At 38.6% G+C, this 13,099-nt stretch overlaps 1 protein-coding gene across 5 annotated transcripts in view; it reads right to left on the bottom strand.

Annotated features, from left to right (window-relative positions):
- Positions 1-974: 974 nt before the first annotated feature.
- Positions 975-13,099, bottom strand: part of ENPP2 (ectonucleotide pyrophosphatase/phosphodiesterase 2) — a 135,606-nt gene continuing 123,481 nt past the window's right edge. For all 5 annotated transcript variants that reach the window (XM_056110470.1, XM_056110449.1, XM_056110477.1 and 2 more), the window contains 3 exons: positions 7,061-7,193; positions 4,811-4,967; positions 975-1,576 (listed from right to left, as the gene is read on the bottom strand). In XM_056110470.1, coding sequence (XP_055966445.1) covers positions 1,406-1,576; positions 4,811-4,967; positions 7,061-7,193 — 461 coding nt within the window. In that variant the 3' untranslated portion in view covers positions 975-1,405. The remainder of the gene's footprint in view (positions 1,577-4,810; positions 4,968-7,060; positions 7,194-13,099) is intronic.

Here is a 13,099-nt window from a genome sequence, read left to right as displayed (position 1 = left end):
CCGAGCCCTCCTGAACACATCCATGCTGTCTCCCACCCTCTTCCTTCTTGTCCCTATCCTCCTGCAGGTTTGTTCTTTGCATCCTCCAAGTCCTGGCTGTAATCTTATCTGTAAGACTCTCCTCTTTCCACCTCCTAGTTATTTGCACTGCATCATATTAATTCTTTTACAATACATATTGCAATAAAACTGTTAGGGTGTTTGAAAGATTCTTTTTCTTCTTTTAAGTACAGGCTAGAAGGCCAGTGAAATAGTACAGCAGGTACAGCACTTGGCTTACATGCCGCTGACCTGAGTTTAGTCCTTGGCATCACATATGGTCCCCTAAGCCTGCCAGGATCCATTCCTGAGTGCAGAGACAGGATTAAGCCCTGGGTACCTGCCTAGTGTGGCTTCAAAATAAAAATAACTAAATAAAGTCTTGCCTAGAGGATGCAGACATTGTGCATAGGTCAAGATGCTTACCTTTGATTTGATCCTCAGATCTGTATATGGCTCACTGAACACAGAACCAGGAATAACCCCTTTCAGGTATGTTCAAATGTGTGTGTGAGTGTGTGTGTGTTGGGGTCACATCCAGAAGTACTTGGGGCTTACTCCTGGCTCTACAGTCAGAGATCACTTCAGGTCAAGTTTAAGGGGGCCCATAGGGTTCCAGAGGGTAAATCTAGGTTGCCATGTGCAAGCCAAGTGTCCTGTCCACTCTATATCTCTTTAGCCCTGCTAAGAGATGGTATTCAGGAGCTCTTTAGGTTTCTGTCTTCTTGTGCTCATCTCATTTTCCAAGAATCTGGACCAAAACTGTCTCCTCTAATCCATTATCATGAGGATTATAGATGCCCTTTGCCTCTGCAAACAATATCCAACTAGAAAAAGAACCTGGTATAAGAAATGTACACCTTTCATGCAAATACACCAGAAGCAGACGCTCTTAATTTATATGTGAAATCAAGGACAAATAAAACCCCCAAAAGAAACCTGAATGTGTGATTTATTATAGTTAAGATTTGTTTATAAGACTTAAATATGTCTGTAATAATTAACAGTAAGTGAATGCAACTTTACAAAATCAGTATTTCGTGACAGTACAGGACCAAGTGTGGCAACTGAGCACTGGAAAACCAACATTTCCTCAGTGAGCTATGGAATGTGCAACATTTAGAACCCTTTAGAAGCTTCCACTAATGATACAAGCAGCATATTTATTATAAGCACTACTCGGAACACAAGACTATCTAATCAAGCATTACAGAAAAACAGTGGAGTCCTTCAGGCGTAATATGTCAGATTTGGTCTGGGATTAAAATACTAACTTTTTTTTAATGTCCTGGTTTCAAATTAATAAATATAAAACAATATAAAAATATACACCAGTTTTAAGACTGCACTGCAGGTGATCAGAATGTTAAATCTCGCTCTCATACGTATGCAGATACGTCTTCAGTGACAGAATTTCTGGATAACTACGGCTGGTCTTTCGGAAGAAATCCAGACCAGTGAGATGCTCGATGTCCCTCACTCGAGCTGTGTGCATTTTGATGAGTTCTTCTACCCATCTCGACTCATCCTCTGAGCTCTGCAACGGAAACCAAGAAAAATCACAAGTGGTTCTTCAAAGTATCGCTTTTTTCCAAGTTCACCAATGACCCTGACATACTTTTCCCCCCAAGAGCCAAAGGGTGTGATTCCTCTCTGGCCTTGCCACTCCTCAACACAATCTGGTAAACACTGCAAATACCCATCCTTGCCTATAAACATTCAACAATGATTTGCTGTACCAAAGAAATACAAAGGTTTGAACATTCTTTTTATGTTCTCAGGATTTACTGGTCTCAGTAGGTCATTAGAACATAAATCAAAATTAGGAAAACCAAGTTTCTGCAGAATTCAGTTAACTAGTTTCTTTTTCCCCCTGCTGTCAAGTTGGAACACACAGTAGGAGTAACTGGATTGTTCTGGAATGTTCAGTAACTGGGATGCTTCCCAAATTCAATGGAGAGTCTGTGTGCACTGCAGTTACGTGCCGGCATTTCTAGTCTCATGGAAAAGCTTACTGGTACCTACTATCATGTACCAGTAGGGCTGATATTGAATGAAGGACTCAATTTGTAATAGCTCCTGGGGTAACACCTGGGAACGTTGAAGCCCAAGAAGTCTGGGTTAGAATTACAGCTACAAGCTCTTGGTCAAGTTACTTGACATCTCTTGGTCTCAGTTTCTTCGTTGTTTCATATGGATAATAATGTTTACTGCAGCAGCACCACAAGAGGGTAGAAAACAGAAGTAATAAAGGGAATGGGGTAGAGAAAATATGGAAACCGAATCTTGGAAAGAGGGAAGGAAATATCTCCACCTTGGTACTTGCCAGGAAGTGCTCCACTGGCACAACACATTCCAAATGAAAGATACTCAAGTGCTCACTTTAAATAATTTAGTTCATGTCCAAGTTGAAAACATAAGATTATTGGGACAAAGAAATCTTTTACACATATACACACACGCACAAACACACACACACACACACAGCTGAACTGGATTTGATCCCTGGCACCGTATATGACCCCCTGAGCCCTGCCAGAAGTGAGCCCTAAGTGCAGAACCAGCTGCAAGTCCTGAACACAGCGTGCCCCAAAACAAACAAATCAAAGAAAACTTTCCGTCATTTTGGAGGAAGGAATGAGATATGAGAGCCTGAATTATGGTGGGGAGAATATCTATTTTCATTAGTAGACATGAGATAGAAAGACCTGTGCAAACAAGTTCATTCCTAAATGCCCTGGGATTGCGATGGTGCTCTCTGGCAAATTGTTCTACAAGTCGAAGGGACCCCAGATCCAAGAACGTTCAGAAATAAACAGCCTTGCCAAAATTTTTATTGTGTGTATTCTCAATGAACTGTCCACTGACGTCCAGGAACCTGCAATGGGTTTTCTCAGAAAGCTCCAACCCACATAGACCTGGACAGAGAGCCTGTAAGAACTTGTGCCAGTGCTAAATATATAGCCTGAGAGTGCTGGTTCAGGAAACTGGTGCCTGACTCTCCCGGACAAGATGAAAAACCAGGAAGAATTTGCTTTACAAACTGGGAGAGGAAGGATTCTAGCCCTCTGGGCCCCGCCCACCTACCCCAGCTAACCAAGATCTTTGCAATTCACAGGAAAGGACCACCCTAAATATAACTTTCCCCACAAAGATGCTGACCCTCAGTTTGACCATATAATTAACGACACAGGAGGTCTCCAAATAGGTCAGGATCCCCCACAGAGTGAGAATGAAGTTACTTTGAGAAAAAGTTTTTTCATATTCAACTCATTTACATGATTTTCCCAATAGTAAGTCTGATTTTTTTTATCATAAGTGCACTTATTTGAATGTCTAGAGGAGTAAAAGAGTTGTTTTTAAAATTAAAAAAAATTTTTAGTTTATTTTTAAATTGAATCACTATGAGATACAGTTACAAAGTTGTTCATGATTGAGTTTCAGTCAGACAATGTTTCATTGAGTTTCTATCACACAATGTTCAAACACCCATCTCTTCACCAGTTTTTTAATTTTTAATTTTTGGGGTTTTTTTTTGTTTTGTTTTGCTTTTGTGACATACTTGGTGGTGCTCAGGACTTACTTCTGACATACAAGGCAAACACCTCACCTACTGTACTATCACTCCAGCCCCAGTTTTTCTAAATGACCATCGGATTATAAGAACTCAGGAAAAACTCTTCCTTTTGCCATTGATTTCCTTAAGAAGTTGGTTTGCAGGGACCAGAGTGACAGACAGCACAGTTGGTAGGGCATTTGCCTTGCCCTTAACCAACCTAGTTTTGATCCCCAATAGTACATATTGTCCCCAAGCCCCATCAAGAGTTGATCTTTGAGTGCAGAGCCAAAACTAAGTCTGATGCTGAGAACCAATAGATATTCTTCTCAAAAAAACAAAAGTCAGTCTTGTAGAAGGGACTGTCAATATCACAAAAGAGACCTAGAGTAATGATGTGATTTGTCGAGTGCAGAGTCAGTACAAGGCCAAGAGCACATAGCATAGTCCTGTCTACTTGTGGCTTTTTCACAATGCTTCACTGTCCCATACAAATAAGTGACTTGGAATGACCTATGTCATTTGAGAACAGGGTGACCTACATAAATACCTCATCACTTGCAGCAAATAAATATCTGACATGTATGGTACACATTTTCTCTATATGTGTGTCTTTTGAAAAAAGGTGCTATGGAAAATTTCAAAAATCCATAAAAATGGAGAAAATAACATAATTTCCCATACCTTATTTTAACCATTTTGCTACTTTTCTCTTTCTGGTACAATTATATCTTTTGCAAAACTGAAAACATTTAGGCACTTTTATCGTTTATCAAACACAGTCGTAGAACTATGCTAAAATGCACATGCACAAATCCATACCCACCCTTACACTGAAACAGAAAGCCAGTAGAATACAAAGTTCTTGAGTGCTGAGTTGAGGTTTGAGCCCTTTTTTCACTTTGTCTAATCCAAAATATTTTATAATAAGTGTGTCCAAACTCAATGGTGGGGTCACAAATTAGTAGATGTATTTGGGGGTTGGAGCAATAGTACAGAGGGTAGGGCATTTTCCTTGCACACAAACAAGCCAGGTTTGATCTCCAGCACCCCATATGGTCCCTTGAACCTCTCCAGGAGGGATCTCTGACTTCATAGACAGGAGTAAGTTCTGAGCACGGCCCAGTGTAGCCCCCAAACAAACAAAAACCAAAAATACAAACAAAAGAGATGTATTTATAAGCAAATTCAAAAGGAATATGACTCTGAACTTACATTGCAGCTCTCCTCATTGTCAGCTCGATGAGGAAGGATGAATGAGGAGACTGAGAGAGGACCATCACACTTATCAGCAGGCTGAGTGAAATCCAGGCAGCTGGTGATGATACTATAGTAGTGGGTAGGAACCGGGATGGAGCTGCCTTCCACGTACCTGAAACAGGGAGGTAAAACAAGCTCACAGTTAGCTTTCTTTTTTAAATGGCAACCAAAGCGAATTGCCTATGTAACTGAAATAAATTCCCATTCAAGTCAGTCCCTTTTCACTTCTTAGCTCTAGCCTGCTGTAAACATAAACTTTTTCTATATTTTATTTTTTATAATTTGTATTAATACCTTTTAAAATAATTTGTATTAAAGTAAAACCTTAATCTGTACTGCAAACCATAATGACCGAAAGAGGAAAGTGTGTGTGTGTGTGTGTGAGAGAGAGAGAGAGAGAAAGAGAGAGAAAGGAAGAGAGAGAGAGAGAGAGAGAGAGAGAGAGAGAGAAAAGAAAAGTCCTTGACATAGGGTGGTAGAGTGGTGGGGGTGGGGGGCAGGAGGGAGTCTTGTGGCATGGTGGAAAATGTACATTGGTGAAGGGATGAGTGTTAGAATATTATATGACTGAAACCTAATCATATACAACTTTGTAGCTGTGTATCTCATTGTGATGCAATTAAAATTAAAAATAAAGTAAAACTTTATTAATTATACATTTTCTGTGTGCATCTTTATAAATTAATGGCTACATAAGTACTAGATTAAGTTCACCATTAAAGTCCCAATTCTGTGCTTCTTTACACAATTGACTCTCTTACCAAATTGGATCACTCACTCCCTGCTTCCCTTCCAGCAACAAGTCATTTGGTTTTAAAGTCTGCAAGTTTATTTTTGGTTTATTTAGTTCATTTGTTTGGCTTCTCTGTGTACCACATATGAGTGAAATCATAAGATGATTGTCTTTTTCTGTCTGATTTATTTAATATTTCCAATGCAATAGAGAGGAAAAGACATTCAATACAAAGAAAACAACTTGGTATAGAGTTATACAATGTTGTATAGAGTTAGGAGGCTGAACATGATAAATAAATCATAGGAATAGAAATGGAAGGCTAGAATCATTAAAAGCTGAATTATAGAAGATTATGGAGTTTTCACATTACTGTCTGGGCTGTAATGTTCCATTGAATGGTGCTATACTAAGGACTGATGTACTGAGATGCACGTTTTAGAAAGATAATTTTCAGAGTTATATGAAATAGACCAGAGATAATGGATGTAGGAGAATAACAACCCATTCAAGGTACAATGTTTCCCAGAGAACATTTTACTAAAGGGAATACAAAGGACTAAGTACAAGGGATGAACATACATATATAGATATGTATATATAGATAGATAGATATAGATACAGATATAGATATATGGATATATATTTGTAGAACAGAATACAGAAATTCACAATTCCTTTCCCTTACTAGTGTTTTAATTTCAAGGTTTTCAAAATTGCAATTAACTGACAATATAATGAAAACTGAAAATTATAACAATGATCAGCAGTAAAATATAAGATAAAATTTCTTGTGTGCATGACTAGAAAAAGAGTAAGATAGCTTCTGCTATATTAATTTTCTACATAGTCAACAATTTATTCTTTATTAGTGAATCACAAATCATCATATATTAATTGCCAATTGTTTCATTCATATGTAAAATTATGTCTTATTACCAATTTGTTTTATTTATATCTTATTGCCTTCCCCATAGCCTCTAAATTCCTTATGAGCAGCATGACTTTTACATCCTTTATCGGACCATGGATAGGGATAGAAATAAAATTTAACTAGCATCTCTACACATTTTTCTACTAAGATGTACTGACTCTGAATATCCAGGGAATTTTAAAAGATCTATCAAATAATGCAGGTATGTGAAAACTATCATCTTCTTACTGGAGTTTTTAAAGAATGAATGACCCCAAAATTTTAACATTAAAATTACTTAGAAATATTAAATTTTAACAATAAATTTTAATATTATTTCATTAATGAAAATGTATTTATTTATCACAAACATAATTCCATTTCAAACATGAATGCCATGTTTAAGTCACAGGTCCAAAAGAACTGAAAAACTCATAAAGAAACTTAGAGAACAAAATATTTAAGGGGTAATAATTATTTTCTAACAGATGAACATTTTAAAAATAGTCATGAATGATATCTAGAATTTAAAATTACAAAGTTAAAATGAAAACCTTACTGTCTGATTTTCTCCTGTGTGTCATGCAATCCATCATAATCATAGTCAAAAATGGGTCCACTTATTACATTAACTCCATTTCTTTCTGAAGCATATTTCTTCACCAATACCCTTTGGAAATAATTCCAGACCCCTGTGTAAAGAAAAGAAAGTGAATTTTTCATGAATAAAACTCTTTGCTCTGGCAATGTTCTCTCTAGAATGCATTCTGTAACCCAAATGTCACAAGTCAAATGAAAATAGATCTACTATGGTGGATGACAGGGATCCATTTGAAAGCATGAGCTGTTATATGTCACTTATGAACCAGCAAAAAATATCCAAATAATTAATTAATAAAATATACATTGGTTAGGTGTATAAACTACTCCAATCAATCAGAAAAGGATTTGCAGATAAGGTGGTTACTGAGATTGCATGAGATATGAAGGGGACTTTTCTTGGCAAAGAGTTGGAAACAGAATTCAGGGAAGGGAAAGAGTATGTACAAAAGAGAAAGTATAATATTTGTGAGAAACTTTAAAGACCTTAGCCTGAGTCTGCTTCCTTCACAATCTCTTAGACAGTCAACTCACCAGTTAATTTTTCCAGCCCTAACCCAAGCTTCAAACCACCTAGCACATAGTCTGTTTGGATACCTAATAACTATGTCTAGCCAAAAAAAAATTTTTTTTATTCAGACAGAATTCTTGATTTTCCTCCCAAATTTTTCCTTCTCTAATGCTGACCTTCTTCATTCTATTTAAAGGGCACCATACTCACCCAGATATTCATTCAAAATTCTGAGTCAATCTGACCTTTTTTCCTTACTTCATGTGATCAAGTCCTATCAATACCACCTCTAAAATATATCAGACTAGAAAATATATGACTGTAACCACATTACTTAAACAACAATAAAAAGTTTAATAAAATAAAAGCTAGGCATCTCAGTCATTCAAAACCTATCCTTCTCACCATTTTCACTATGTCCAACCCAGTCTAAGTTATTTGTTTGTTTGGGGGGCACAGCCAGCAGTGCTCAGGGCTTACTCCTGTCTCTGCACTCAGGAATTACTTCTTGGACGTCCTCCAGGAATTAATGTGGTGTCAGGGATCAGACTTGGTGAGTCAGACTCAAGGAGGCACCTTTCCTGCAGTACTACTACTCCAGCCTCTCTGGTCTAAGTTATTCCAATCTGCAGTGAGCTATCATAAAAGATTCATGTCTTCTTTATTAGAAACTTTGATTTCATTGTAGCTCAATCTGTATATAGCAGCCTTGCCTGCTGTACTCTCAGGTCCGGTGAAGAGCTTTTTGTCCACCTTACCTCCAACTTATACTATGGCCAATCAGAAGGGCATCAAAGAGCCTCTTTAATAAATTGTGTTGGCATCACTGGACGGCTACATGCAAAAAAATAGGCTCAGAACTCTGCCTAACACCATGTACAAAAGTAAGATCAAAATGGATTAAAGACCTCAACATCAGACCAGAAACCATAAGGTACATTGAAGATAAAGTTGGCAAAACCCTCCATGACATTGAAGCTAATGGTATCTTCTAAGATGCCACGCCACTGGCCGAGCAAGTGAAAACAGAGATAGATAAATGGGACTATCTTAAACTAAGAAGCTTCTGCACCTCCAAAGAAACAGTGACCAAAATACAAAGACAGTCTACAGAATGGGAAAGGATATTCACCGAATACACATCTGACAAGGGGTTGATATCCAGGATATACAAAATACTGGTTAAACTCCACAAGAAGAAAACATCCAACCCCATCCAAAAATGGGGCAATGAAATGAACAGAAACTTTCTCAAAGAAGAAATCCGAATGGCAAAAAAGCACATGAGAAAATGCTCTACATCATTAATCATCAGGGAGATGCAGATCAAAACCACAATGAGATACCATCTCACACCTCAGAGACTGGCCCACATTCAAAAGAACAAAAGCAACTGATGCTGGCGTGGATGTGGCGAGAAAGGGACACTCCTTCACTGTTGGTGGGAATGTCCACTGGTTCAGCCCTTCTGGAAAACAGTATGGACGATTCTCAAAAAATTAGAAATTGAGCTCCCATTTGACCCAGCAATACCACTCCTGGGAATATATCCAGAGAGGCAAAAATGTATAGTCGAAGTGACATCTGCACTTGTTTGTTCATTGCAGCACTCTTTACAATAGCCAGAAACTGGAAGAAACCTGAATGCCCAAGAACAGATGACTGGTTAAAGAAACTTTGGTACATCTACACAATGGAGTACTATGTAGCTCTTAGAAAAGATGAAGTCATGAAATTTACATACAAGTGGTACAATATGGAAAGTATCATGCTAAGCGAAATGAGTCAGAAAGAGAGGGATAGACATAGAAAGATTGCATTCATATGGGGGATATAAAGTAACAAAGTATGAGATTAATACCCAAGAATAGCTGAGATCAGCACCAGGAGGATTACTCCATAACTTAGAGGCCAGCCAGGTATCCTAGAGGCAGTTCAGATAGAGAAGGGAGCACCAAATAAAGGGTGTTTGGAGGATCCTCCCAGGAGGGGAGATGCATGTCGAAAGTAGACTATGGACTGAACATGTTTGCCACTCAATGCCTCTTTTGCAGACCACAACACCCAAAAGGAGAGAGAGAACACAGGGGATTGCCCTGCCACAGAGACAGGGGGGATGGGGGGATGGGGGTGGGAGGGATATTATCCATGGTGGTGGAAGATGGGCACTGGTGGAGGGATGGGTATCTGATCATTGTATGATTGAAACCAAAGCACAAAAAATTGTAAATCTACAACTTTAAAAAAAAATAAAATAAAATAAAGGGGAAAAAAAAAAAGAAGGGCATCAAAGAAGCAGAACAGAAGAGGAGAAAGGTAGAATAAAAGAACAAGAAGAAGACAGGAAAGACAAAACAATGAGTTCATTCTGAAATGTCTGATTCAACTTAACCAGCCTCTATTCATCATAGGAACTGCCAAGAGTATGCTATTTTCATCTCTTATCTCCTCTTCCTGAAAAATCTCTGGCCATTTTCCTCATAGCTTTTCAATTGTTCTGTTGACTCCTTATATTCTACTTTAAATGAGAACAGGGCAGCTTACCAGAATCAGGAACCAAGGATATTTACTTAGAAAAAAATATGGACAATGAAAGATAAGTTCAAGTGTTAACTTCAGAACACAAATTGGGAGGAAGGGAAGGAAAGAAATAACAGTCAAAAGGCTAAATCCACAAAAATGGTAAAAGGTAAAGGCCCTCCCGTTGATCGTCAATTTGCTCGAGCGGGCCCAGTAACGTCTCCATTGGAGACTTTGTTGTTACTGTGTCTGGCATTTCGAATACTCTCGGTAGCTTGCCGGGCTCTCCGAGAGGGGCGGAGGAATCGAACTCGGGTTGGCCATGTTGGCCGCTTGTAAGGCGAACGCCCTACCGGTGTGCTATGGCTCCAGCCCTCACAAAAATGGAGCATGTAAAAAAAAAAAACAACCAACATTCCCTCAGTGAAGAACAGCAAAACTTCTGAGAAAGGACTTTTGCATGCCAACATCCTGGTGGCATCCTACATCTCCTTTATTGATACTTGCTAGAAAGACATCAACAAAGAACAACGAAATCCTGGAATCCTCAACTTGCAGAAATGAAATGAAGTGGAGTTTTGTGTAATATTATAACAAGTATATATGTACGAGGTTTTGAAACATTTCTGTTGACCTGAGAACAAATCAGAAATATTTGTCACTCATTCCAACAGGTATTACCTTTGAATAAACATCAATTTACTAACTAGCGCATCAAATAACGTTTTTCCCTCTAAATTATGTTGATCTTTTCACCAAGGTGAATTTGAAAATGTCTGCCCCTGTAGATGACACTCCACAATCAACAGTTCCGGATTTTGAGGTCTTATTTAAGCCCTGAAAATCTTGAAATGTAGTCCAATGCTTCTAAGAGGAAGTGAGCAACAGTGTTTCTTTCCATACCTATCCTAAAGTAAATAGGTTTGCTCACTATAGTTTTCCAATGTTCAATTCCCTTTAGTAAATGAACTAAAGGGAAACAAAAGATATAGTGCTTTCTCTAGCTTTTAAAGCATGAATAATGGGTGAGTGGGTGTGGGGGTGGGTGTATGAAAGGTGGACAGATGGATGTATTCTGATAAGAAGTAAGAAAATAGATTGTTTTGGCCATTGGACAATTGGACAATTAAATACAAATTAATAATAAATCTATGTATACAAGCAATAAAGGACACGTAATCAATTCTTGTGATTTTTCAAATAAAAGGATAAATAACATTTCAAATATCATACAGCTTGTAATCATACTCCAGGGACCAGAACTCAATTTTAGGGTCAGGATGAGTATGACTATAACATTAACAGCATTCCTAACACCCAAAAATATTTGTTATGTGCAAAGAAATTATGAGTACTCAAAGAGATTAAATCCATTTGAATGAAATATTCTGATGATCAGAAAACAATCAGGCTGCTTCTGGATCTCAGGGTCAACATTCAGAATATATCATCAGCACCATTCCAAAGGAAGACAGGATCAAGTAACTATTATGGTTTATTCAATAAATAAATATCAATGCTACTATATGTCAAGGGGCTCCCAAAATACATAGGAAACTCTTTTTAGTCACCAGTCTAGTATCACTGTACCATTGTATCACTGTCATTCAGTTGATCGTGGAATTACTCGAGCAGGCACCAGTAACGTCTCTATTCCTCCCAGCCCTGAGATTTTAGCAGCCTCTTCTTACTCGTCTTTTCCCAATAATTGGAGGCTCTTTCAAGGTCAAGAGAATGAGACCTACTGCCGTTACTGTATTTGGCATATCGAATACACAATGGGGAGCTTGCCAGGCTCTGCCCGTGTGGGCAGGATACTTTCGATAGCTTGCCAGGTTCTCCAAGAGGTATAAATGGGTAGAAAGTGTCTTATAATGTGTTGCGAGGCCGATGTGGAGAGGGCTCTCACCCACTCCACAGCCTGGCGCAGAGTCCAGTGGCATGGTTCTGGGAGCCTACTTTTATGCTTTTATTCTCACTAGTCTAGCAAACATTAAAATAGAAAGAATATAAGATTAGGATCACGGTCACGGTCCTCCCGTTGTTCGTCAATTTGCTTGAGCGGGCCCAGTAACACTGTGAGACTTGTTACTGTGTTTGGCATATTGAATACGTCACGGGTAGCTTGCCAGGCTTTGCCGTGCGGGCGAGATACTCTTGGTAGCTTGCCGGGCTCTCTGAGAGGGGCAGAGGAATCGAACTCGGGTCAGCCATGTTGGCTGAGTGTAAGGCAAACACCCTACCCACTGTGCTATTGCTCCAGCCCATAAGATTAGGATGGAAAACACAAATTGGTTTGGTTTCTTTTCTTCCATTCATGGCCTGGATAATTTCTTTTGAACTTCTATTTCTTAACTTTAAACAAGGGATTAAAAAAAAAAACCTGCTTACTTGACTCATGAATTTAGCTTTTAGATAAGCAGTAGGGAGTTTAAAGGCCTTCAAATATATAAGGATTAAACACATAGAAGTTATTTTTATTAAAATTATGATAAAGACAGAAAAGATAAACAGGTAAATGTAGCAGCATTTAATTTTATAATAATTTCCAAGCAAAACATGAAGCTTACCCAACCCAAAGACAATAGAAATAAGGTGCAGGAGAACTGGCCCTCTGTAGAAAGTCTGCACCGTGTGGGCAGGGCGGCTAGGATAGGGAAGGGCCACTGTGAGGATGGGGGGAATTAGTTAATTTGGATGAGAACCGGGTGATGAGAGGAGGGAAAGTGATATGCATGTACACTTTTTGGTAACAGCAGTTCAGACCACAGTGCTTAAAAGGAGAAAAGATAAAAGAAAAATTGCCTGCCATAGAACTAGACTGTTGGGGAGCCAGTTGGGGGGGGGGGCAGGAGGGAAAACTGCCATTGGTGGATAAAAGGGGACACTGATGAAGGTATTGGTGTTGGAATATTTTACACTTTAAACTCAATCATAGGCTGGAGTGATAGCACAGCAGGTAGGACG

The sequence above is a fragment of the Sorex fumeus genome, unplaced genomic scaffold, assembly GCF_029834395.1.
Source record: "Sorex fumeus unplaced genomic scaffold, SorFum_2.1 ptg000002l, whole genome shotgun sequence".
Taxonomy (NCBI): Eukaryota; Metazoa; Chordata; class Mammalia; order Eulipotyphla; family Soricidae; genus Sorex; species Sorex fumeus.
This window is presented reverse-complemented; position numbering and strand designations above follow the sequence as displayed.